This window comes from Perognathus longimembris, chromosome 2 (assembly GCF_023159225.1).
Source record: "Perognathus longimembris pacificus isolate PPM17 chromosome 2, ASM2315922v1, whole genome shotgun sequence".
NCBI lineage: Eukaryota > Metazoa > Chordata > Mammalia > Rodentia > Heteromyidae > Perognathus > Perognathus longimembris.
The window spans coordinates 24,211,588-24,238,519 of NC_063162.1; the positions used below are offsets into that span (position 1 = coordinate 24,211,588).

The 26,932-nt window shown below is 50.2% G+C and overlaps 1 protein-coding gene across 1 annotated transcript; it reads left to right on the forward strand.

Moving 5' to 3' along the window:
- The first annotated feature begins 436 nt into the window (after positions 1 to 436).
- Pyroxd2 (pyridine nucleotide-disulphide oxidoreductase domain 2) lies at positions 437 to 22,768 on the forward strand. The gene is made up of 16 exons (XM_048338508.1): positions 437 to 601; positions 3,095 to 3,114; positions 6,055 to 6,148; positions 6,227 to 6,300; positions 10,057 to 10,212; positions 11,878 to 12,031; positions 13,151 to 13,212; positions 13,303 to 13,400; positions 15,627 to 15,768; positions 16,118 to 16,252; positions 17,497 to 17,569; positions 17,809 to 17,965; positions 18,894 to 19,048; positions 19,564 to 19,670; positions 21,749 to 21,869; positions 22,481 to 22,768. Exons 1-16 carry the CDS (start codon positions 475 to 477, stop codon positions 22,555 to 22,557), a joined length of 1,752 nt encoding a protein of 583 aa, XP_048194465.1. The 5' UTR covers positions 437 to 474; the 3' UTR covers positions 22,558 to 22,768.
- Positions 22,769 to 26,932: the final 4,164 nt, after the last annotated feature.

Sequence of the window (26,932 nt, forward strand, 5' to 3'; positions counted from 1 at the left end):
TGGCTGCAGGCTCTGGCCTTGGCCTCCTAGGGTAAGGAGCTGTGGCGGCCCTGGACTGCCAGACTCAATCCTGCAGGCCAGGCAGAATCTTGGCTGTTCCTCTCCTGGGACAGGATTCCCTGTCAGCCTGGGTGACCGACCCTTTCAGAAGTGAGGCCCACAGAAAAGGGGAGTTCTGCCCCAGCTTCACTGGCTCCCTGCCCTTGGTGAACTGTCAGTTTGGCCCTCACTCTCCTGAGTACAGGAGGTGGCACAGAGCCCAGCTCAGTTAGCTGGGTTGCTCTTATCCACTTCCCCCCTGTACCTCCTCCCCTTCACCACCACAGGGCCGGATGAGCGGGAGGGCTGGGGCTAGTCATGGCCTAAGGCCAAATCCAGGCAGGGCAGCGGCTCCTCCCCCTCCCAGCCTTCTCCCCGCCCCCTGCCACCCCCACAGCTGGAATTGCTGACTGCACACAAGTTCCTGTGGCTGAGATGGCTGCCCGGGGCCAAGGCCTCTGCAGAGCCTTGCGCGCCCTGGCCTGCCCTGCTGGGAGACGAGTTCACTCTAGAGCTGGGAGACACCTGAAGCTGGAATACGATGCGGTGGTGATAGGAGCAGGTAATGTGCAGGAGCCAGCGCTCCGGGGAGCCAAGGCAGCTCAGCTCAGACGCCCGGAAGTGCCCCTTTAAAGAGCCCCACAACTCTGGGCACAGTGTGGCCTGGAGCTTGGCGAGAGCAGGGGCTGTGCCTGGAGGCCTTCTGGTTGGTGAGTCAGGAGCCATGGCTCCGCCTGGTGCTGGCTCTGTGGTCAGCTTGCTGTGTGGTCTAGGGCAAATTCTTGCCTTCTCTGCACCTGACTCTAAGCTGGGAAGGAAGGACTAGGTGAACTGGGAGAATCCCCTTGTTTTTCCTGCAAAATGAGTCGATTGTCATCACATTCTTAGAAAGCATGTAGTATGTAAGGATTGGAAAGGAAATCCTGGGATAGCAGATCAATGCAATCCAGATACCCTCTGCCCTGAGTTCTGACCAGAACCCACTCGCCTCAGCACTGGGGTCACCCATCCCCAAAGGATACCTGAATTACTTCATAAACAGAGTAAGATTTTTAAAAAATAGAACTGATTCCCAACGATCCCATGCGTCCCCACTGCTTTCTCCTCAGACATTGGGGTATGCTGCAGGGTCCTGGGAGGGACATTTTTCTAACCTTCCCCCCCTCCCCTCGCCGGCTCTGAACACCAACCAACCCTGCTGCCTTCCATTCACCTCAGACGGCCTGGGTGCTGTATTTTCAACTACACTCATACACAGTGATAGACCCCAGAGAAAAACGATGCTTAAATAGCTCCAGATGCCACCACAGCTCCACTTCTGTGTGTTCTAAGAGCTGGTGAACATCCCAGTCCCCTCTCTAGAACATAGACATACTTATTGTCAATGCTAAAGAAAAGATGTTTAGCACACAATTTCATTAAACACCATACTTAATGTAAATCCCACGCTTCCAGGCGATTCCTATGCAACAGTTTCTTCAGGTTTTGTCCAATTGTATAGCCAGCCTGTGGTGACAGTTCACACATGGGCAGAGATTTAAAAAAAAATAAAGGGGGGGGGGAGTAGATATTTCCATTCACTTCATAGTGTAGACAGTAGTGAAAAAATAGGCAGCAAAGACTTATGTCCCAACTTCATTCTTTCTTCAGTAACAAGAATAACTGCTGAGTGAGATAGTATTTTTCTGATCGTAGAAGAATATTCTCTCCACTTTTTTTTGAGCTGTGTAGTCACAGGTGGGGCCTTGAGGGGCTGGGTTACATTAATCGGTGTTCTTAGCATATCCCTGGCACTTTCTTAAGCCTCTCAATGAACAGAATGGGAGGTCAACCCTGAGGTCTCCGCTGTGCTGGCTCCCCATGGCCTTCCCCTGTGGGGGTCTGCGAGAGCTCATAGATGACACTGGGGTGAATAACCCGATTAGTATCTCATCACAGTGTCCCCCATAAAGGCACCTAGAAGCAGGTGACCACAACAGGTCATTGGCACGTGTAGTTTTTTTTTATAACATGATGAGCTATAAGAAGTGGTTACCTTGATTTTTTTAGTATGATTTATTTAATAGAAAGGCTATAGAATATTAACAATGGCTACCTTTGACAACTGGCTCAAAAAACCCATAAGTCATGGGAGCCAGCTCTTAGCACCCCTGATCTGGCTTGTAAAGTAGAAGCAACCAGGCCTCAGCCTCAGAGAAGCCCCTTTCTCCTTCCACTCTTGGCCACAGACACCTGGTCCTGGGTCACCAGCTGCCTCGATGCATTCATTGGTGTGAGGATGCCCCGGCGGAAGCTTTACCCTGTTGTGCTTTCACCCATTATCAAACACCTCCCCCTGCCTGGCTTAGAGGCACCAGGCCTGAGGGTGGACGTGGGCAGCTTCTTCTGAGGTACAGCGATACCCGAGTCCCTGGAGCCCCGCCAGCACTCGGCAGCTACCTGAGGACCCATAGCCTGCCTGGAGAGGCTGTGAAGATGCAAATCCTTCCAAGTCAACCCTGGGGTCCAGATTGGGAAAAGGGGGGCTCCAGCTGTGAGCACATCTATGCAGCAGCCAGCACTGCTGCGAATCTGCTTCTGGTGATAGCAGAGCCCTTTCCCAGGCTTGTGAAAAATCAGATTCTAGCAGAAGCCCCCCAACCAGAGAGATGCACCATCTGGGGAGGGGGTTCTGGGACTCAGCATTCACACAGCTTCCCCTGTGATTCTGAGCTTGGGCAAGCTGAAGGAGCACTCACTCCCCATGGGCTTGGTGGGGGACATGGGACCCCAGGGCCTGATTCAGGACTCCCAGCCCAAGGGCAGCCCTCCTAAGATATTCAGGGGGAAAAACAAAGAATTTGGTAAGATAGATAAAAATGTGCCCTTCTAGCTCACCCCTGAAGAACACCTCCAAATGCTGGCACAGTTTAGAACTATAACATTCCCATAGTTACCTAGGGCTGCGATGACTGGTGATATTCTGGGGCTGGGAACATGAGTTTTAGTCCCCCAAGAATGTGTGTCTGCCAACTGACCTGTGATGCTTTCCTCTTCCTCCCCTGTCTCATTGCAGGACACAATGGACTGGTGGCTGTGAGTACCTGTGGCCCCTATGACACACACACCCCCTTCCAGGGCCATGGGCTTGTAGCTCTTAGCAGCTGTGAGGAGGAGCTTGAGGAAGCTCAAGGAATGAAGGCAAAGGCAGCCTGCCGTGCTCTCTGTGCTGACTAGGGCCATGGTCGATGTACACCTGTCCCCAGGTAGGGAGGACATCTTAGGCTCCCTTCCCTGTCTTTTCCCTCATGCACGTGGCCATCTGTATCCTGTGGGAGTCCCAGCCTTCTTTTTTTTTTTTTTTTTTGGCCAGTCCTGGGCCTTGGACTCAGGGCCTGAGCACCATCCCTGGCTTCTTCCGGCTCAAGGCTAGCACTCTGCCACCTGAGCCACAGCGCCCCTTCTGGCCATTTTCCATATATGTGGTGCTGGGGAATCGAACCGAGAGCTTCATGTGTAGGAGGCAAGCACTCTTGCCACTAGGCCATATTCCCAGCCCCAGCACTCTGCCACTTGAGCCACAGCACCACTTCTGGCCGTTTTCTGTATGCATGGTGCTGGGGAATCGATCCCAGGGCTTCATGTATACGAGGCAAGCACTCTTGCCACTAGGCCATATCCCCAGCCCCAGCCTTCTGAAATGAGCTGCTGAGAAGGTAGAAGCATGGTGCTGGCAGAGAGGCAGCAGGTTAGAGCCTAGGGATGGGTCAGAGCCTTCATCTCAGGAATAGTGCTGTGGAGAGAGCCCAGCACACCCTAGCGATGTTCAGGTCACCATTGTACCATTGGGGTACATGGCTGCCTCTTGTCCAAAGTGTGCTCTGGCAACATCCAGGAGCCCCACCTAGCAGACAGGGTAGGCCTCTGTTCCCAGCACAGCTGGCTTCTAGATCCCAAGCTGTTTCGGACCAGAGCCATCTTCTGGCTGGCTTTGCTTCTTGGCCCTGAGTTTCTGTGACTCTGAGAATCAACAAGACAAACATGGAACAACTTAAAGCAGTGACCGTTCTAGAGCAGCAACACAGGGAGCTTAGGAAAAAAATGGGGTTCCCAAGGGCTTCAGTTAAAGCCCCATACTTCATCTGACTCATGATTTTGGTGGTGTTTGTTTTAATGCTTGAGCATTGTCCCTTAGTTTTGCCCTCAAAGCTGGCACTCTACCACTGAACCACACCTCTACTTCTAGCTTTTTGGTGGTTAATTGGAAATAAGAGACAGACTTTCCCGTCTGGGCTGGCTTCAAAGCATGAGCCTCAGATCTTAGCCTCCTGAGTAGCTACGAACCAGTGCCCCAGCTTGACACATAGGTTTTGCTGACTGACCATTCTACAAAAGACCTTTTGTCAATCAATTAGTAATTTGTACAGTATTTCACGTTAATAAAATAAACACTGGTTCATGTCCCAGCTCTGCCATTTTCTGTCTATGAAGGTTAAGGTGTATCACTCAGCCTCTCTGAGTTACAGTAAATATGAAGGTAACTGGTAATGTGCTGCAAGGATTAGAACATAATGTTTCACATGCATGTGGCCCTGAATATTCGAAGTTCCAGCCCAGGGAAGGCTACCCATGACCTTCAGTCAAAGACCACCAGTAGCACATCTCCTCTTGCTCAAGCTGAGTTTGTTTCTTATTGTAGCAAGTGAAAATAAGGAACTGTGGGTATATTCTAAGAAGCTTCTAGAAAGAACCAAACACAGGATCTGAATGTTGTTTGGGAGGATCTGGGAAGTGCCTGAGAAGATACGGGTTTATTCTAGGTCAGACACTGCTCAAAAGTGAGACAGTCTAGGAATCTTAATGAATTTTATTTGTAGGAGCGCACACTAGGAGTGGCATAGAAGTGGCAGTCACTCTCGGGTCTAGAGAGGAAGCATGTGATATTGGGCTGATGGCGCTTCCATTAGTGCTTAGACAAACCTGTGCAGTGGTCTTTCTCTGTCTCATCTTATCATGGTCAGAGCAGCCTTGCTTGAGGTTGTTACTCTACAGTTGATAACTCACAAGGAACCAACAGAGCTTACCTATGAGTGCCAGGGCAGACTGCATGTGTCTGGGACTGCCCCTTTTGGTGGTTCTCAGTAGGATAAGTTAGGGGAACATATAGTGGGTTCAGACTGCCTGATTTAATTCCCTGCACCTCTATTTAGCAGCTCTGGAAGCTCAAAGCAAATTGCTACTCTTATTGAGTACATGGAGCCTCTGTTTTCCCCTCTGTAAATTAAGAAGGGACATTTCCAAACTGCCTACCTCTAGGATAGTGTGGTAGATTAAAGAAAATGCACCCAGTGTAGTCAGCAATTACAGTTGCTTCAAAGGTGACTTCAGTGTTTTACCATCCCTGTTGTCACATTAATGTCAGTACATAGACGTGTTAGGGGGACTAGCATAGGAGGGCTATAGGTTCAAGACTAGCTCAAGTCAACAAATATTTCTTGTGCTGGAGGAAAACAAATAGCTGTGTGCCTATCATTCATTCCCCTGAATGAAGTTCTGCTATAGCCACGGGTTCATTCATTTACAGCATGTGCCCCATGTGTCTAAGACCATTCTGCATTCCCTCCCACTGGCCCTTTGAACCAGACAACGTAGGTACTGGCTGCCTGAGGCCCATTTTGGCTCATGAGGAAATGGAGCCCAATCAATGTGGTGCCAGTAGAAAGAAAAGGAGCTGTTAAACAGGGCCTGGCTCAGCATTGCCAAGTTCAGCCCCACAATGTGGCCTCTTCTCCTTGGAGGGGAGTGACACGAGGAGGGGGACACCTGGGACAGGACAGGTGGGGTTCAAGCTGAGTTCCTCGGCACCAGGGGCAGGCTATCTTCAGGTAGCAGTGGGGAACAGAAGCAGACAGGTCAGATCTTAGAAGCCATCTGCACTCAGGAGCCCAGGGCACAGCTGGCCCTGCAGGGAGGGCTTTAAGACTGCAGGTCAGATGCCAGGGATCAGTGAGAGGCCCTGTGTCCCCCCCCCCCCAGGCAGCATACCTGCAGAGACTGGGGGTGAACACGGTGGTGTTGGAGAAGCGCCACGTGATTGGCGGTGCAGCTGTCACTGAGGAGATCATCCCAGGTAAGCCTGGAGTGGGAAGGGGAATGGGGAGGATGGGTACCCCATTCCCCATGACTGCTTCCTCTGATCTGGTTCCAGGGTTTAAGTTCTCCCGAGCATCCTACCTACTCAGCTTGCTGAGGCCACAGATTTACAAGGACCTGGAGCTGAAGGTAGAATGGCCTCCTCCAGGGCTGGGGTGGTTGGGCCAGGTAAAAGGTCAGTCTTCCTGACTTGGGGTGAAGGCTCCCTTCTTGTGTCAAGGCAATCCCCTCTTTTCCCCTCTCAAGGTCTCTCTTCAATCCCAGGGTTCATGAAGATCCCACAGATCTTCTACTGCATTCCATAGGTGCACTCAGATCTTACACACTATACTAGTTCACATAAAAACTAGAGCTTTTTCATGGTGAAGGAGGGAGGAGCTATAGTAGAGTTCATACTCAGTGCCTTGTACTTGCTAGGCGGGCTCTATCACTAAAGCCACACTCCCAGCCCTTTGGCTTTTAGTTTAGTTGTTTGTTTTCAGATAGGGTCTCATGCTTTTGCTTGGGCTAGCCTCTGACCTCAAACTTCCTATTCCCCTTTCTGGAGCCTGGGGTACCTGCGTTTGAACAGCTGCCTTAGGCACAAGCTGAATCTGCCCTCAATAAACTTCAGAGCCTGCTGCCATTCTTGGCAGCCCAAGCACGAAGTTGGAAGGAGACTTTCACCTCTCCTGGCACCTAAGCTGTTTTGATCCTGAGAACCCTCTGCCTGCCTCTTACTCTCTTCTCAGTCCACTGCCCTCTTGCCCATGACTTTGCACACCTCTGCCCCACCCAAAACCTACCTTACCCTCATGGCTCTGTCATACACTCCACCACCTGCTGACCTAACTCCTACCTGCTGGTGCCTCTGTCACACCCCTCCCCCCCAGGAAAAAGGCCCCTGTGTAAGGACAGTGCCACCTATACAGGCAGCTGTGGGCAGGACTCCACCAGCATTTCCCTGAGTTCAAAGTCAGAGATGAATGACATACACAGCACTATTTCTGCTCTAATAAGTCCTCCAATCCATACCATACCACACCTAGAGGCAATAAAATACCTATTTATGAGAGCAAAATCTTGGGGTGGGGGAGGCAGAGACAACACCTATCCTTGCCTTGCCTCCCTCATCTTCCCTCTATGTCCCTGCTTATACCTGGGAAATATCCCTATGTCGAAGATTCCCTGAAGTGCAGATTGCTGAGGTTTCTGCTCACAGGTCTGATTCTGTGGGAATGGCGGGACCCAGGACAGCACTCCACAGCATTCTCCATCATTCTGAAAAAAGACGCCCCAGCCGCCACTGTGAGAGCTATAATCATTAATCCCCGCACGCCTCCAACTCCTCAGTCACACCTGGTCCTTCCCCCGCCCAGGATGGCTGGGCAGCTCAGAAATCTCCTGAGCAGGGAGAGGGATCTTGTTTTGCTTTTTGTAAGGAAACACATGCTTTGACCAAACCTCATAAATTAGATAATCTGCTGGTTATTTAATGCCCCCCACCCCCTGCCTTTTCTGATGACACCTAATTATACCAGCAAGAACGACAGTGGTGCCATTTATAAGAGAAAGTCACATAGCCATTATTTGCCTTCAATTAGACTCAAACAATGTGAGGTCCTCTCAGCCCCTTATCTACTTGCTTGATGGGTCAATGAGCATCTGCTCTGTGCCAGGCTTTGGGTGAAACTCCTGGGGCTACAGAGTGAACACAGGAAGCAGGAAGCAAGTTTCCAATAGAAGTAATGACAGGAAGCAAAGAAAGTCAGGCAATATGACAAGGAGAGACTGGCAGTCTCAGCTTAGCCTGATGACCAGGAAGTCTTCCTTGTAGCAATGACATGGGGGCCGATGCCAAGAAGTCAGCAGCCATGTGGCCATCTGAACAGAGAGTGTTACAGGCAGAGGGAAGTGGATGTGGACAGGTATGAAGAAAACATATTATTATGGCCAGAGGAGAGTGGTGGTGGGCAAAGCAACCACAGATGAGGAAGGAGAGCCCAGAGCCCTGCATTTTATCCAAGTACAATGGGAAGACACCAGAGGTGTTTAGGCAGGAAGTAGAATTTAAGATTGGTGAGTTCATCAAAGATCAGCTCGCTAGGTGCCATAATCCTAGCTATTCAGGAGGATGAAGTCTAAGGAACATGGTTTGCAGCCAGCCTGGGCAGAAAGGTCCATGACATTCTTATCTCCAATTAATCACCAGGAGAGAAAAAAAAGGGGTGGCATTGTGGTTCAAAGTGACAGAGCACTAGCTTTGAGTGCAAAAACTCAGGGACAGCACCCAGGCCCTGAGTTCAAGCCCATGACTGACAGAACAAAAAAGATCAGCCCATGTGGATGATGGTGGAAGCAGGAGGAGTTGCAGATAGATCCATGCAGCAGCTTCTGCAGTGAGTCCCAAGGTGGTAGCCGAGGTTGAGGGCAGTGGACGTGGAGAAAAGTGGACAACTTCTGCAGATGGTGCAGACAGGAATTGACCATGGAAGAATGCCAGGGGTGAGGGAAAGAGAAGAACTAAAGATGCCGCTGGGGTTAAAGTTCATTTTATCAAAGGAATCAAGCTGGAAGTTCCCCTGACTTAGAATCCTATTTCCATCTCAGTGTTAGAACCCAAAGGTCTCCCAGCACAAGCCCCTCCCCTTGTGTGGAACATGCTACAGAATACTCAATGTCCCAATGGCCTCACCCATTGGAATATCTCTGACGAGCGTGATTCCCACTGTCGTTGTGGCAAAGGTCTTGTTTCATCTTCCAGGCAATCTGCTAACACCGCTACTCACAGATCTCATATGTGGAAGATACAACAGTGAGTCTGCTCACACAGCTTTCATTCCACTGGGATGAGGCAAAGAGAGAAACTAAAGATCCAATTAGCCATGTGGTGATTAGTGCTTTAGGAAAAAAAAAAAAATATATATATATAGGAGGAGGGGACAGGGAGTGATGGTGTGGTCCAGGGTGACCTGGCTGGTGACAGACTTTGAGCAGAGACCGCAGGGAAGTGAGAGAAGTCACTAGACAGTGAAAACCCCACACTGACAAGTGCCAGTAGTGGAGGCCCCTTTGGTTAGGCCCGTGTCTCCTTTGGAGAAGTAGGTGTGCTCTTGGAAGAGCTGTGTGCTGGCCGTTTGTAAATCAAACCATATTCTAAATATATCAAGGGAACTCCCATTTAAAGTGGTCCTGGAGTAAATGAGTCTGCAAAGTAAATAACATTTTTTGATATAAATAATTCATCTATCTTATAGATATGGATGCTCACATAACTGTTGCTTTATTGTATCTTTCTAAAGTTTAATTATTTATTTCTGAAGTGAAGCAGTTATAGATTCATGCTGAGAGCCAGGGCCTGAAAGTCACAGAGATGCGGTTTTGAAACCCAGAGTCACCTCTTACAGTGACCTGGGCAAGTTATTTTGCTTTTCTGGGCCTCTGTTGTGGCTTTTGTATAAAGAAGATAAAGATGCATGCAGGAATGTTGTGAAATAGTAACTATAGTCCCTAGTATTATTTCTGGGACAAAATAAGCATAGTATTGTATGACATGCTTTGGTATGGTGTAGCATGGAATGATACACTATAGCCAATTATTGAGTGCACAGGCAAGAGAGCTTTTATTATAAACATATACTTATTATAAACATAGTAAATATAGCTCAAATGGTAGACGACCATCTGAGAGTGAAAAAGCCAAGCAAGAACACAAGACTCTTAGTTCAAGCCCCACTACCAATACGCACACACACACACACACACACACACACACACAAACACACACACACAACATGGGAACTAGGACCACATAGTTAGGAAACATACATACAAGCCACCAAACTGGTCACAGAAACACAATTGAAGAGACTACAATTGACAGGTCCTAAAATTTGTGTTCTGTAGAAACATGGACTGAAGCTTCATCTCCGAGACCCCTACGCCTTCACCCCCATGCTAGAAGAAGGCATAGGAGGCAAGGTGCCCAGGTCCCTTCTACTGGGCACAGACATGGCAGAAAATCAGAAGCAAATTGCCCAGTTCTCACGGAAGGATGCCCAGGTAGGGAAAGCAACCACAGACGTATCCTTCATCATCCCTCACCAGCCTGGAGAGGCTCTTGAAAGGAAATGAGCCTTGATATAAGATGAGCTGTCCTAGGACACGATGTCCAAAGACCATTGGGGCTTGGACAGGTCACTGTGCCTTCCCTGGAGGGTTTCAGTCTATCCTAACCTCTGATCTAAGACACTTGAATGAAAAGAGATGGTAGACAGAGGTTAAGAACACCAGACTCAGGAGCCCCTGGAGCCTGTGTGTGTTTGCATGAGGCCTCTGTCCAGAGGGTGCCCACATGCTGAATTTCAAAATGGAACCCTTGATACGTACTTGGACTGTGTGTGCCTTCTATCTCTCAATCCCGTGGCACCTAAGGCAAGGAAGTGTCTGTGTGGGCCTGTGAAAGGAAGGACACATGCCGATGGAGAATGTGCGCTGCCTAGGATTGGGGTCCAGGAATTTTCTGGGTAGCTTTGTCTAGATAAGTCATGGAATGAAGTAGTGTTTTTGGTGTGGTAGGTGCTACAGGTATGGAGAATTCTCCAAAGGCCAATTTTGCACCAAGCCTGGCCAGTCACTGAAGATGTAGCATTGAATCTCATCCAAGTGGATGTAATTTTACAAGGAAAACCTAGGCATGCTATTTTCTGTTATGTTTAAGATTAGGCAAAGCCTAGAGAATAGTCGCATAATACTCCTGTGTCACAGTTCATGGCTTTGATTCTTCATCCAAAGCTTTCTGAGCCTGGCTGATGAACCAAACTATCCTAGGGCTGAGTTTTTTTCCAGGTACTTCTAACATGATTGTTTTGTGCACTGGGCTGGGATACCTTCACCCTGCTCCAAATCCTGCCCATTTCACATGCAACAGATGGGAGTGCCTACAGGACATTGGTGGCGACCTTGCCTGCTAGTGACCCCCACAAGCAGGACAGCAGGACCTGTTTCCCATGGTAGAGACCAAGGAAGCTGATTTTTCATTTGGTCTTGGCAAGTTATTATTTTACAAACCTGCTGTAGGGAAATCTACTGAACTTTATTCTTATTGAGACTTCATGTGAATGTTCTTCAACACAGAACTTGATGAAATGCTTCTCGTCATTTCCTGGGTATATTCATGAGTATAGGTGAACCCCAATTAAAACCTCTGGGCTGAGACTAGAGTGAGAGCCTACATTGAGGGACTGCCCCATGGCCTGGCTTGTGTAAGGCAGGTGTGGGAAATGGGCTGTGCTGTGATCCCTGGCAGATGAGAGGCTGCAGGTGACATCAGATATGCTGGGGCTGGAAACAAGAGATCTAACTTCTACCAGTCATGTATAGAAGGATGCAGAGGGAAAGTTCTAGGTGCTTCTACCATGCAGCCTGAAACCACAGTTGCTTGCCAGTGTCTTAGAACTAATGTTGACTTTCATTGATCCCGTCATCCGTGGTGGCTGTTTTATGGCCCAGGCCGTCTCCTGTTGTTGATGGAGACACTCAGATGCTGAGCAGGGAAAACTCAGCACAGCCGAGCTGAGTCAGACCCAGAGGGAAGGCCCGAGAAACCACCAGAGCAGCACTGTGGGCTGCAGCCAGCGAGGGCAGGATGAGGGCAAGATGCGGGGAGAGGGTCTTTATGGGATTCTCAGTGGCAGAGCCTTGACCTAGAGCTCTGTTCTGTTCTAGGCTTTTCCCAGATACGAGGAGTTCATGAGTCGCTTGGTGTTAGCCATTGACCCTCTGCTGGATGCAGCCCCACTGGACATGGCGGCCTTCCAGCGTGGCTCCCTGCTGCAAAGGCTCAAGCTGCTGTCCACTCTCAAGCCCCTGCTGAAGGCGGGTGAGTCCCAAGTGTAGACATCGGGGTATGAAGAGCGGCCTTTCTAGAGATGGCTGGACCTTCGCCTGAGTTCCAATGTGTCTGCCAGTTGTGGTCATGCCGTCCATGCAGGCTGCCTCATCTGCACTAAAAGCAGAGCCCAAGACAAAGGCTTGTGCACAAGTAGTTTATTTAGAAGGCTGGTCCCTGGGTCCTAGGAGAGAAACTGGACAGATGGAGAGCCAATGGCAGAGTATGTGGCCACACAGACCACCATTTGTAGTGACAAGACACCAGACCCTGCCTGGACCCCCAGAGAAGCCTTAGTAATGAACTTGAGGCCATCCCTCACTGGTCAAAGGTTACCTCATGGGATATTAACTCCTATACTTTTGAGCCATACATCTGTGGGCAACTTGTCATGGTGTCAGAAAAGCCCAGCATGGAAATGAGGCATATTGTACAAGGCTGAAATAGGGTACTGTTGGGATTTCAGTGTGTGGAACTAATTAAAGTGGAGCTCATCCCTATGGCCACAACCCGAACAAGATATAGGGACCAAGAGAATCTGAAGAGCTACTTCCGTATAAGGATACTAGATTGAGATCAGCTATGAAAAGTTTTGCGATTCATTAGTGATGTCTGCCGTGAGTATGAGAAAGGAAGATTCACCAAGCATGCTATTACTCTCGACTGCCCTGTAGGGTATTCAGATCAACTTAGCTTCTAGAAAAAATACTGAATCAGGTAGTTCTGTTCACAAGGAAACAAAACCCATGAGACTCCAGTGGCATCTGACAATAAACATTTACTTCCCCTATGTCTGTGTGGTTCAGCTGATACGGTCTGGTCTCATGTATATATTGTGGCTGGAAGAAATCAGTGGGGGCCAGCTCAACTGCAGGAATTAGTGCCCATGACCTTGCAAATGCTTTATGTATCTCAATCCTCACAATTGCCCTTGAGGATATAAAGCACTACCCCTCTTTTATAAGGAAGCAGGCTCAGCAGTGTTGAAAATGGGCCCAAGGCCTAGTAAGATACTGGAGTTGTAGCACTTGCCATGCTAGCCTGCCTCCCTCTCTTTCATTCCTAGGAAGCAGAGTCTAACTTGGTTGATGTTTGGGGGTTCTCTTTCAGGCCACACTCTGGGAGCCCAGATTCCTCAGTATTACCAGGTCCTCACAGCCCCAATTACTAAGGTAGGCACTGCTGAGCCCGCACCCATGGTGGTTGGGAGCCCTCCTGCCACCCAGGCTCCTGAGCCCTCCTCCTGTGGCTTTACTCTCCAGGTGCTGGATCAGTGGTTTGAGTCTGAGCCTCTAAAAGCTACTCTAGCAACAGATGCTGTAATTGGAGCCATGACAAGTCCCCACACTCCAGGGAGTGGGTGAGTGAGGGCACCCAGAAGAGCAGCTTATAGTGGGGTACTCTCCCCAAGTAGAAAAGGGAAGGGCCCCAACACTGCCATTTACTGAGCTCAACCAGCATGCTAGGCATCAAACCCAGGATTTCACTCACCTAGCAGAGCCTATCTGAGAACTGAGGTTCAGAGAAGGGAATTTCCTCGCCCAAAGTCACACAGCTAGTAAGTGGCAGAGCTGACTTCTAGCCCAAGTTGCCCAATGCCACCCCACTCCACCCCACCCCATCTTCCTGTTTGCCTACTATTCTCTGTGCTTCACTAGGAAAACACTCCTTACCACCGGCATCTTTTTTCTCTCTCCTATCTTCTGGCATCCTTCCTTCCTTTCCCTCCCCAGCTCCCGCAAAGACCCGGGTCCTCCTTCTCTTTCCCCTATCCTCAGGTTCCAGGACACATTCATACAAAGCCTCCTACAGCCAGGAAGCTGCTTGTGTCTGCGAGCCATCTGTGCTCTTATAGCTCCATCAAAGAGGGGCCATAGACCCAGTGAATCTTGTAATGGCGGTAGGGCCTAGTGAGCCCCTTGTAGAAATGGAGGGGCACATGTGTCCTGTGTGCATGTGTGTGTTCGTGTGTGCACATGGATATTCATGTGTGTTTGCTTTGTGTCCTGTGTGCACATGTGTGTATCAGGAGGGAGGGAGGGCTTGCCCAGTCTGGAGCCATTTTCCTTGCACTGGAAGTTGCTATCCCTGTACCTCATCTTGGAAGGCATGGAGCTCCTTTCAGAAGGAGCTTCTGGGCACCCACTGAGAGAGCCCTGCATTCCCCAGATGGTGGCAGTGGTTGGCATCTTGACCAAGCTCTAACCAAAGAGCCAGGCTGGGTTTTCTAGCTGGAGTCTCTGGCCCTTGGGGGCCTTTGGACACATAGTTCATGAACGGTGCCTTTTGGCAATTTGTTTTCTTTGGCAGGTCCTGGGGCTTGACCTCAGGACCTGGGCATTGTCCCTAGCTTCTTTGTGCTCTAGGCTAGAGCCCTATCACTTGAGCCTCAGTGCCACTTCTGGCTTTTTCTGAGTAGTTTATCAGAGGTAAGAGTCTCACTGACTTTCCTGCCTAGACTGGCTTCAAACCACAATGATCCCCAGGTCTCGGCCTCCTGAGTAGCTAGTATAGACATGAACCACCAGCACCTACCTGGCTTTTACATTCTCTTGATAACTATGAATAGAGCACTTGCCTGCACTGTGTTGAGATGTGGTAGCGAATGGACCAGAAATCCTAACAAACAGGAGAGACACGAGCAAGCCATGCTGAAGAAGTGCCTGAGTGTCATGATGAAAGGTCCAATGGGAAAACCTATAATGTGGTTAAAAAAAAGATTTAAAAAGAAGAAATGCTTGATCTGAGGGTAGAGGAGGAACTTGCTAAATGAAAGATGTGGGAAGAAGGGACTCCAGGCCGGCAGCCATAACAGGCACAAAAACTGGACTTGAACAGGCAAGTGTTCCATTCAAGGCATGGAATAACACCTGGTTTGGTTGGGGTGTGAAGTATGACGGGGGCATGGGCCAAGGCTGACCTCAGGCAGGGGTCTAGAGGCTACTCAGTGAGACTGGCCAGTACCCTAAGAGCAGCAATGAGCAACAATGAGAGAACAACGAGGGAAGGCTTTGAAAGGAAAGAGGTGCAGGAGCTCGCTGGGTTCTGAAATTCCGGCTCTGAGTCCATTGGCAGAGGAGCAAGTTCAAAGGAGATGGCCCATTGGGGGGACCTCCTGCTGCAGTGTGAAGAAGAGAGGAGAGAGGTAGCAGGAAGTGCATGTGAGTGCTCCATAGAAGACGGCACGCACAGCACTGGACTGGATGTAGACAGTAAGAGACTGCTCAGGGTCAAGGGTGACACTTGGGTTTTGACAGGAAACTGAAGGCCCCATTCGTGAGGATGGGGAAGACTGAAGGAGAAAGAACTTGAATGATGGAGCAAGGTTTAAGATGCCTGCCCCACAAAAGCATCCAAACAGAGATGTGTGCTTAGAGCTGGATACCTGCTGGGGCTCAGGAGAAGATGGAACCCCAGGTGTGGGCACCTCTTCCATGCTGATAAGAAAGCTCTTCATCGAAGCTCAGGTCGAGGCTCATGGGAGAGAGAGGCCAAAGGTACAAGACAGAAAAGGGGCTTTATGTGTAACTAAGGCTTGGGGAATGGAATTTCACCTGCAGCCTGCCACGCTGTGCTCTGCCCTCAGGTATGTGCTGCTGCATCACGTGATGGGGGGCCTGGAAGGGACGCGGGGTGCCTGGGGATATGTCCAGGGTGGCATGGGTGCCGTCTCGGATGCCATCGCAAGCTCGGCCACTGCACACGGAGCAAGTATCTTTACTGAAAAGGTGAGAGCCCTTTCTACCTCTGACTATTGCCCAGGGAATCGGAAGGGTCCTCATTCTCTTGATGAACAAGGCCAGGCTGAGAATTCAAGGATGACTCTTGGGCTGCCTGCTAGGAGGCCAAGCAGTTGCCAGTGAAGCCCAGTGCTTCTGAGCACCCAGTTGAGTTCTCTGTGTTTGGGCTGAGGCTGCTCGAGAAGGAGATGGGACAAAGTTTTCCTGAGATGCAGCTGAGTTTGGATGGTGGGTTTTGGATAAGGAAGCTTGGGCGCTTAGAGGCAGTGGAAATAGCACCAGATCTAATCCCAGCTTTCACTCTGGGTGGATCAGGGCCTCTTGCTGGCGGCCCCAGCCTGTGGCTAAGGTGCAGGTGAACCGCGAAGGCTGTGTTGAAGGAGTCCTGCTGGAGGACGGTCTGGAGGTCAAGAGCAAAGTGGTGCTGTCCTGTGCGTCACCCCAGGTTACCTTCCTGAAGCTGACACCACAGGTAAGCAGGGAGTAACGGAGGTAAGATGTCTTCTCAGTCAGGGCTTGGTTGGGGGGGGAGGGGGAGTTCAGACCACATAGGAGTGGGCAATGCAAATGCTGCATCTCCTTGTTTAGAGAAGGAGGAAGGATGCAAATAGCAGAGAACCAAGCAGGTCCAGAGAAGTGAGGCCACCTAGGCCATGCTGTCCAAACTCAGCTGAACTCTTGCTAGAACTGAGCCTGGTTTCTTTCTGCTTGGAGTTATCACTGGAACTTTCCTATTATCCAGATTTCTCCAATTCCATCAATTCTAATTCCACCATCTGTGTCAACAGCCTATTGCTGCATTCATGCTACAAAATAACCACAATAGTTTCAGGCAGAGAAGAAATCAGCTAGCAGACCTGGAGAATTGTTCATCTTGTCTGAATTCGACTGCTCTGGTCTTTTGTTTCACTAGCCAGCTCTGTGGGGCAGCTAGTGGGTACTGCTTGTCTTGGCTGGACTCATATGCATGAAAGTTGGTAGGTTATGGTTGGCCCAGGACAGTTGCTTTTAGAAAGACCAGGGCGGCCAGACCTTCTTCCATGTGTCTTCCAGCCTTGAGCACAGTGGCCCAGGCATGTTCTCAGGGCCTGGCAAAAGGCAAAAGCCAGAAAGCTCAATCATAGGGTTCATAGGGTTTGAGCCATTTGCATCTTGTTAACATTTGCCAAAGCAAGTCCCACACTGAGCCCAGGGGTCAGAGGTGAGGGCACTTTACAGGTACATGGAAAAGTATGTGCATCTGGGAAGAGCTGAGGCTATAGGGCAATTACTGCAATTGACACATCCTCCTGTCCTCCAAAGCTAAGGTAAAGTGTAGTTGAACAGTAGCTCCCACCATTTTGGGTTTTATTCTTTGGGGAGAGAGCACTGGTTTTTTATGAATATTTCCACCTCCCCAAATTCATCAACAAATATCTGTTTGATGTGTCTATTAAGGCAATTTGGGGATAGCAAGGCTCTCAGGAACTTATAGACCAGGAGAGAAAAGAGGTATGCAAACTTCTGTCCCTGGATGGCTGGACTATGAGCTCCCTGTAGCCAGGATCTCTGCAAAACTCAGAGGAAAGGGTGGCTAGCTCGGAGTGGGAGCCAGGAAGGCAGACCAGGCCGAGCTGTGAGGAGCCTTTCCAGAGGCAGAGGCTGAAGGACCACCAGCCTAAGCAACTAACTCAGAGCCTGACTACCTCAGGCTTTTCACAGCGCCTTCTCCCTCAGGACTGGCTTCCAGAGTCTTTCAGGGAGAGAATCTCCCAGCTGGATACACGGTCTCCTGTCACCAAGATCAATGGTATGTAGTCCCTGATGGCCATCATCTGAGCAGGAAATCTCCCAGTCTCCCTTAACCTGCCCACTTCATTCCTACATCCTCTGACTTCCAGTTCTGCCCCTTCCCCACCACCCTGATTGAAAGGAGAAACACTTTTTTATGCCTGCAGACTCCCAAAGCGCCATCTAAGGGAGCAAGTGATGACTATAGAGGGAAGTCCCTGGAGAGCCGGGGTCTGACCCTCCCCTTTGGTCTCTCAGTGGCAGTAGACAGGCTGCCCAACTTCCTGGCAGCCCCCAGTGCTCCTAAGGACCAGCCGCTGCCCCATCACCAGTGCTCCATCCATCTGAACTGTGAAGATACGCTGCTCCTCCATCAGGCCTTCGAAGAGGCCATGGGTGGCCTGCCCTCCCACAGGTGGGGGAGCCACAGGGAGCTGGGCCCTGGCCTTTGTGTCTCCCAGACATTCTGAGGCAGAGGCCTGGGGTGGTGGTGGCTGTCCCAACACATGAGAGGTCAGGCCTCTTCTGCCTCATGTTAAATCTTCACCGTACCAAGTGTGTCTAAAACCACACTCACCTTCCAAGGACAGGAGGTATATCCCAGGCAAGAAATCTGTGGCTCAGGGCCGGCAGGAAGGAAGAGGGGGTGTCATAGGTTAGCGGAGGAACAGAGTTGCGCAGAAGATGTGCATTCTGGAGAGAGGATGTTGTTTGAGTCAGCAACCCGACAAGAGGGTGCATGCTCCCTGAACCCCTGCCCCATCTCCTCTCATGTTCATGAGCCCCTTCATGCCAAACTTCCCCCTGCCCCGCTGTGTCTCCATCTTCCCAGCGCAGGTGGGACGTGGTGGGGCCCACACCTTCCCATCCAGCCCATCAGATCTTTGCCAAAACCTACCTGGCAAGACTGTACACGAGGCACCGGTTGGAGGACCTGCATTGTGAAACAGGCACACAGACATTTGTCACATGGGTGAACAAAGGTCCTCAGAGACAGCCCCTCTGCATTGTGTTGTTTGGCCTGCTCACAAGACAGCGCCGGAACCCAGAGGGGCAAGCTTGCCTTTCCACAGATGCCCATTGACTGGCCCGACCCTGGCTAGAGGACAGGCTGGAGGCAGAGCAGAGTCCTGGGGCCTTGGCCCAGCAGGGGCTGGGGTTGGGGCCTGGAGCAGCTGCTGGCTAGAGGGGGTGGAGATGGTCCTGTAGTCACGAAGCCTCTCAGGTGTGGGGCCACTCTGGCCCCAGTAGCCCAGCTATGGTGTCATCCCAAGGCCTTCATTTGTCTCACATCACACCAGAGCTGCCCCCAGCCCTGACCTTGGCTCTCCCACACACCACAGGCCCATGATTGAGCTCTGCATCCCGTCCTCGCTGGACCCCACCCTGGCTCCCCCTGGCTGCCACGTCATCTCCCTCTTCACCCAGTTCACACCCTACACATTGGCAGGAGGCAGAGCCTGGGACGAACAGGAAAGAAATGCCTATGCAGACAGAGGTAAAAGCTCCTGCCCTCTTGCTGCTTATGGTCTGGTGAAGGAGATGAAGAAACGAATCACTTTACACAAAGGAGGGAGCCATAAGTCAGAGACAGGAAAGCTTTCAGAGGATGGAGCATTTGAGTTGGGTTTTAAAGGATGAGGAAGAGTTGACAGGAGAACACAGGGCTCTGCTTGAGCAAAGCAGTTGGGGGTGGGGAGTGGAGTCTTTTATATTCATAAGGAAGCAAGAACAAATGTCTAGAACTTGGAAAGAGTGAGGCCTGGGCTGGCCAAACACCCACAGTCCTTTTCTGATGAGTTCTTTATTTGCCTATGGATTGTTTCGTTGTCGTTATTGTTTTGATTTTTTTACTTATTGAGGTATAATTTGCATAGGATAAAAGAAACCCCTTTAAGCATATAATTTAGTGAGTTTTCAAATGAGCTTTAGTGCATTTGCCAGTTGTACATTCATCACGCACCCTCCTCTTCTTCCCAATACCATCTCCTTCCCTGGCTTGGAACTCTCAAGTGTTTGACTGCATCGAGGTCTATGCCCCGGGCTTCAAGGCCTCTGTGGTGGGCAGAGACATCCTCACACCACCCGACCTGGAGAGGATCTTTGGGCTTCCTGGAGGGGTGAGTACAGGCCTGGGGTCCTCCTCACCCCATCCCTTGCCCCTTGGTTTCCTTTTGGTGTCTAATGGTGGCAGTGGTTGACAAGGGACAGAGACACAGACAACTCCAGAGACAGTGAGAAGGCCTGGGGGCCATCTGCCTTTCTACCCTTATCTGCCTTTCCCGGCCTGGGCTATCTCCTGAAGGAAGCTCGTCCTCCCAGGCACCTCACTTTATCAAACTCAGCACACTGAGGCCGGGGACTTAGGCGTTCAGAGCGCAGTGAAGAGCAGCTCCTATCTGGCAACCACCCGCTACGATGGCTGCTGGGCCCTACAGGGCCAGGATGAGACAGCTGCGGGCGCACAGTACCCCTCCCCCTCCCCCCTCCCACTTACCCCCGACACAGCAAGAGAGCCAGCGGGAACTGTGGCACTCATGATTTTATGTTGATTTCCTGCCAAAATGATCATATTCCTAGATCTAATAGGCTAAATAACATTAACATTAATTTTACCAGTTAGTGTTTACTGTTTTATTTTTGGTAATGCTACAGTTTGAACTTGGAGACTTGAGTTTGCTGGGCAGGTGCCCTACTATTTGAACCTTGTCCCTAGCACTTTTGTTTGTGCTGATTTTAGAGCTTGCACTTGGGGCCTGGGTACTGTCCTTTGTTCACTCAGTGCTAGTGCTCTACCACTTGAGCCCTAGCTCCACTTTCAGCTTTTTGTTGTTGTTAGAGGTAAGAGCCTTATAGCCTTCCCTGCCCAGGTTGGCTTCAAACCACAATCCTCGGATCTCAGATTCATGAGTAGCTAGGGTTATCGGGGTGAGCCCCTGGTGTCTGCCCACCCGCCTCAGCACTTTTACTTTTGTTATTTTTCTAATAGAGTCTTGCTTTCTTGCCTGGGCCAACCTGGACTGCAATCCTTCTATCTATGCTTCCAACGTACCTGGAGTAACAGGCACAGGTCCGCACCCAGCTCTTTATGGGTTGAGATGGGGTTTTGTAAACTTTCCCCCCACCTACCCCCAAGGCTTCCCTTAAGCTCTGAGCCTCTTAATGACAAGTTGTCAGTATGACAGGCCTGAACCACCACAGCTAGCTTGCTTTTACTTTTTAAGTGTGCTACTGGTAAATCTGAAATCACACAAGTGGTGGCGGTCACTTTTTACTGGACAAGGCTGGTCCGCATACAGTGTGGAGGAAGGCCAGGTGGAAAGGAATTAGCAGTGTTGATGGCATTTGGGGCTGGTGGGCGAGAAGTTTGGGTGACAGCATGCACATGTTCACTGGGTACAGAAGCTATGAGGCTCCATCTATGACAGGAAGGTCACGGTGTTTTCATAGAGGCAGGAAGGTGGGAGGAGGAACAGCTTGGGGAAGAGGTGGCTCTGTTTGGGGTCAGTGAGGGGCTGCAGAATGACACCCCACTATGTTGCTCTCCTTGTCCAGGATGCCCACACCACCTGCCTTCCTTCTCAGCCCAGAGCTGATCTGGCCCAAGCTGACAGAGCGGAACTGCACTGGGGACCCTTGCCTTGTTGTGGCTTCCTGCCATTGAGCCAGACTCCCAGGGCTTGGGCCCCAGAGGAAGGCTCGGGTGGGAAACTTAACAGAGGATACATTCTGGCAGGAGCACATGCCGGCAGCCAGAGCAAGAAAGCTCTCCTGGCCTTCAGACAGACTGTGGGGGATTCGGCGTCTTCAGCAAACCCTTAAGGTGTCCCCCGTTTCTTTCCCATGCTACCCTTGCTCTCTGAAGATGCCCCTGCCCGTCTTTGTTCCAGAAAAATGCCTTGGTAAAATTCTGTCTGTCTCTGTCTGTCTGTCTTTCAGTCTCTCTCTCTCTCTCTCTCTCTCTCTCTCTCTCTCTCTCTCTCTCTCTCACACACACACACACACACACACACACACAGACACCAGCACATGTGCCTGTTCTCTCTCCTCCTCTTCCCTTTGTGAGTTTGAAGAACCCAGGAACATACTTGGGAAGAAAGGCCTTCTGTAGAGAGCAGGGTAGGGGAGAAACTCGAGCAGTGCAGTAAAGATAGAAGTCAGTACTCCTATGCTAACTACTGCGGCCCTGCCTCTACAGAACATATTCCACTGTGCCATGTCACTAGACCAGCTCTACTTCGCCCGCCCTGTACCCCTGCACTCCAACTACCGCTGCCCTCTCCCAGGCCTGTACCTCTGCGGAAGTGGGGCCCATCCTGGTGAGTGACCTGTGATTCCCACCTCCTCTGGGGGCTTAAGGGTGCTTAGAAGATCGGAGATCTGTGGACAGACCAGGAAGAGGTGCAAAGGGGTGGGGGGTGAGGTGTGGAGCCATCCCCCGGATCAGAATGCTCAGTGCACCACTGCCAGGCTGTGTAGCCTCGGCCCAAGGCACTTCCCCACCCTGCAGGGGAGGGAATGCGTCCTAGTATCCACAGCTCTCCCAATTCTGATGTGGAGCCATGTGAGAATTGTGTTCCTCGGTGTTCTACTCATATCTGAGACGGAAAGGCCAGTAAAGCCTTTTCACGTTTAAAATTCTTCCCTATGACAACTTCAGATCTAACTGACCTCCCCAAGACCCCCCTCCCCTGCCCACCTTGTCCCAGAAGAGCCCTGTGTGAGCTATGGGCCTTCTGTCTTCCTTCCAGCCCTGTTCCTTGCACTTCTGCTTTGCCTGGGCCCACGGGCCACCTGGACCATGGCCTGCCCTCCCACCACCATGGGCAGAAGCTGGCAGGGAGCCCCAATCTGCTTGGCAGTTGGCCCAGTTGTAAGCCCCACCCCTGCCTCTCCCTGGCTGGTATTCTGAGCAGAGCTTTGGTTCTAGGAGGTGGTGTTATGGGTGCCGCTGGACGCAACGCAGCCCATGTGGTCCTGAAGGACCTCAAGAGCATGGGATGCTGAACCAACTGTAACACAAGGAGGAGAACTACTCACCCCAGAATTTCTAGGACCTCAAACTGGGTCACTACCCAGAACTCTCTGCTCCCAAGGATGCTGTATGAGGAAGCCATCTAGAAGGCTCAGCCCATGTCAAAGTAGTGTGCCAGTCATCCCATGCTCCAGGCCTCCATGAACAAATTGCGTTTGTTTTAGTAAAAGCAACATCTCATCAGGCAGTTGTGTGGCTCATGTCAGGATTCTGAGATTTGAGAGTCGAGAGTCAAAGCCAGCCCAGGCAGACAAATCTAAGAGACCCTTATTGTGGCTCAAGTGGTAGAATACCAGCATTCAGTGGAAAAAGCTAAATAGGAATGCAAGGTCCTGAGTTTGAGCCCCAGTGCTGGCAAGAAAAAGAAAAGGCAAGGTTTCATGGAGATAGTTGGCTTGCATGTTGTTGTTGTTGTTGTTGTTGTTTTAACACAACTGTATTGTAATAGGTGGCCAGATGAACTTGTGAGGGCTCCTCAGTGTTCTCCTATCAGTTTGAAACAGTCCATTCCACCAGTAGAAGAATGTGGTCCTAGCATCCTCTTCTCATTCGCTTGATCCCCTACTTCCTGCTGATTGAAGGGCCAAGCTGATTGGCCAAGGCCAGACAACTACCGCAATGTTCTCATCTGTATAAGAATGGACCCATGTCCTCCACAGGAGCATGGATCTGAGCAAGGCTGGGTCTCTCCAGCCATCAGAACCTCTAGTTCAGACAGGCATTGTGGGGTCACACCTGTAATCCCAGCACGTGATAGGCTGAGGCAGGGGAATCATACACAAGGCCAGCCTGGGCTCCATAGGAAGTCTCAAAAAGAAAACAGACAGCCAATAGAAAACCTCCAAGACACAGCATCAAGATAACTTTTACTAGAAATGTAATCCCCTGAAGTCAATGCCAACTCAGAAATAATGAGAGCAAAAGTTTGGTAGAAAAGGAAATAGAGATTTAAGTATGCCAGGCAAAATGCAGACAATACACTGTTCTCTCCCAGGGGGAGGATGAGGTTTTATTTCTTTAATCCCAGTAATGCTGAGGCATGACAGCAGATCAATAATGCCACTTATTCCCTCACGTTAGTCCTAGTGTCAGTCTCCTGAGTTGTATTCCTTGCTGTCCTGAATGTCCCTTCACTCCTGTGGTCAGAAACATGAGGAGAGGAGCGCGGTGGTTTGACTTGGAGCAGAAAAGCCATCCTTGAGTTTCCTCCCATGATTTAAGGGTAAGGGAGGTGGTCAAAGAGAAAGAAAGGGGGAAAATGTCTTTAAATTACTTTAAACATAGCTCGTTAAAAGCAGGCTAGTCTGGTCAAGTAAATTAGTTACTGGGCCAACACAAGAATTGTGAGCACAGTTAAATGTCTGTCTTTGCCCCTCAACTGCAAAGTAGATTCCAGAACATTCTGACACCTATTTCCCATGGGCCGAACCTGCCATATCACTAAAACTCCTCAATACTCAAAACTCCTGGGACATTATAGAGTGAGTTAGGTGGAAAAGAGTGGAAAGGAGTCAAGAGAAATATTCTCTTGCTAACGTCCCTTCCTCTTCCAAGGCCTCCTGGGGCTGGGAATATGGCCTAGTGGCAAGACTGTTTGCCTCATATACATGAAGCCATGGGTTCGATTCCTCAGCACCACATATATAGAAAATGGCCAGAAGTGGCGCTGTGGCTCAAGTGGCAGAGTGCTAGCCTTGAGCAAAAAGAAGCCAGGGACAGTGCTCAGGCCCTGAGTCCAAGCCCCAGGACTGGCAAAAAAAAAAAAAAAAAAAGAGCAGCAGCCTCCTCTGCAGATAAGCTAGAAGCTTCTCTGGGCATCTTTGCTCTTCTTTCCTCAGGCAGATGTATGGGGAGAATCTGTCTCTACCCCTAGTTCCTGTTGACAGACCTGGAAGCCTGATGTATAAAGAGTTGCATTCGTCTAGCTTTGGTGTAGTATTACCTTCTGGGTCACGCTTTAGTCTCGCTGTTGGGAAGGTAATAAGCACCCAGACCTCAGTGCTGCTTATTTCATGGCATAATGCAGGAGGCAGGCCTTTCACCAGTGCTGAATCCAGCCCACCTGAAGCACTGTGACTGCGCCGCGTGCAGAAAACTTCAGGTCCATCATAAGACCCACCGTGCTTTTCCTGCGGCCCTCCCCCATGCAGCACAGGTGGGGCCAGCATCTCCAGCTTTTTGAAAACGGAGTTTGGGCCCCCAGGGTTGGTTTGCTGAGATTTACTTTTCTCTAAAGACTTCCCAAATGGAAGGAAACAAATGATTGAAAGGAAAGGAAAGAAGAGAGGAAAGAAAGTAAAGGTGAGAATGAGAGAGAAGGTGAGGAGGAGGGGGGGGAGGAGGAGGAGGAGAAGGGAGGGGAAGAGGAGGAGGAGGAGGAGGAGGAGGAGGAGGAGGAGGAGGAGGAGGAGGAGGAGGAGGAGGAGGAGGAGGAGGAAGGGAGGAAGGAAGGAAATGAATCAGGAAAGGAAGGGGAGGGAAGGGAAGGGAAGGAAAGGAAAGGAAAAAGTAGGCAGTCAGCTGGAGTCTGCATCTGACTAATATCTAGCTACACATTCCAACATCTCTAACACAGAAGAGAGCAGAAGTGAATTAACAAATTGGAACTTGGGAAAATCCCAGCAGCCAAAGAAGAATCACATCAGACCTGGTCCTTAAAAATATCAGTGAGCTGGGCACCGGTGGCTTATGCCTATAAGTCCTAAGTTAGAATCCTCCTCAGCTAGAATCTAGCTACTCAGGAGGCTGAGATCTGAGGATCATGGTTCAAAGCCAGCCCAGGCAGAAAAGTCCCTGTGAGACTCTTATCTCCAATTAACCACTCAAAAACCAGAAGTGGTACTGTGGCTCCAAGTGGTAGAGCTCTAACCTTGAGCATGAAGAAGCTCAGCAACAGTACCCAGGCCATGAGTTCAAGCCTCACAACTGTCAAAAGAATCAGTGATTCTTTTTTCTAATGAACCAAAATCATGAACATATAATGTAGGACTTTTTTTATGTAACAAACATAAAACACATACCTAATCTCACCTGTGGAGATAAATCCTGATTCCTATTTTATATTATTTGCAATTCGCCTTCCAAATAGTTGAGATATATTCTATATGGGGGCTTTACATCTGTCTTTCATTTTATTTCATGTCATAAACCTCTTCAGTGCCATAAACTTTTTTAGAAAACATTATTTTTAATTGCTGCCTCATATTCTCCTGTAAAGATGAGGCATAATTACAGAACCTTGAGCTCAGCTTTGGCCTTGATTACTAATTAGGGCCAGCCAAAGGCCCAACAGCTATTCTGTGGCGATTATCCCTTCCTCCACAAAGCCTCTCTTCTCCATCTTGGATGACAAGGTGCAGCTGTTTCCTAACAGAGGCTGGAGTTGGAGGAAGTAAGGGAGAGGGAGTGGTGTTAGCACTGCAAGGAAGAATTTCCCACTGTTTGGAGATTTCTCATCTGTGAAAGATAACATTTGGTCCAGATGGGGAGACAAGTCTGGGCCTCAGTATTACGGGGGTGGGGGGCGTGAGGGGGGTGGAACGGGCTCCTAGAAGGCCTCAGCTCATGCCAGCCCGCTGAGCAGCGTGGGTTAGTCTTACCTAAAGTGATGACTCCACACATTGGCTATGAATCAGGAAAACAGGCCCCTGCCTGCCTCCAGTGCATAAAACTCCTTACCAGGAGAAGTCAGGGACCTGTCGTTGCCTGATTTATAGTTACCTGTCTCTGTGAAGCAGTCCTGAGGGAGCCGCAAGTGTGCCGGAAGCTCACGTGGGTAAGTCATTATGTTGGCCATCGCTCCACAGCCTCCTGCCATGAAGGCCCTGGGTGATCGTGACCAGAGGCTCTGAGTCCTGTGAGGCTTTCAGCTGGGGGAGGGTGGGACTTGGCTGTCTTAGTGGGAGGAACAACAGATGTGGCTAAGCAGCTGTGGGCCTTGTGACTTTGTGAAGCAGCTGACAACTCTTGAGTTCTTCTGTGGGACATTGTATCACCCCTCTGCGATGCTGGGGGTGGGGGCAGAGACAAGCTGAGCACAGGGACACTTTGGTGGGGGTGGGATGGAGAAGGGATATGGGAAATTTTTAAAGGAACATACATGTTTAAAAAAAAAGGAGAGGGGCTGGGGATATAGCCTAGTGGCAAGAGTGCCTGCCTCGGATACACGAGGCCCTAGGTTCGATTCCCCAGCACCACATATACAGAAAACGGCCAGAAGCGGCGCTGTGGCTCAAGTGGCAGAGTGCTAGCCTTGAGCGGGAAGAAGCCAGGGACAGTGCTTAGGCCCTGAGTCCAAGGCCCAGGACTGGCCAAAAAAAAAAAAAAGGAGAAATGCACATGGATAGT

Bases quoted from the DNA above. Each gene is read 5' to 3' on its own strand.
- Pyroxd2 (XM_048338508.1), top strand. From the start codon at position 475: ATGGCTGCCCGGGGCCAAGGCCTCTGCAGAGCCTTGCGCGCCCTGGCC. The intron at 602-3,094 runs GTAATGTGCAGG...GTCTCATTGCAG, and splicing joins TGCGGTGGTGATAGGAGCAG to GACACAATGGACTGGTGGCT. The intron at 6,301-10,056 runs GTAGAATGGCCT...TGTGTTCTGTAG, and splicing joins ACAAGGACCTGGAGCTGAAG to AAACATGGACTGAAGCTTCA.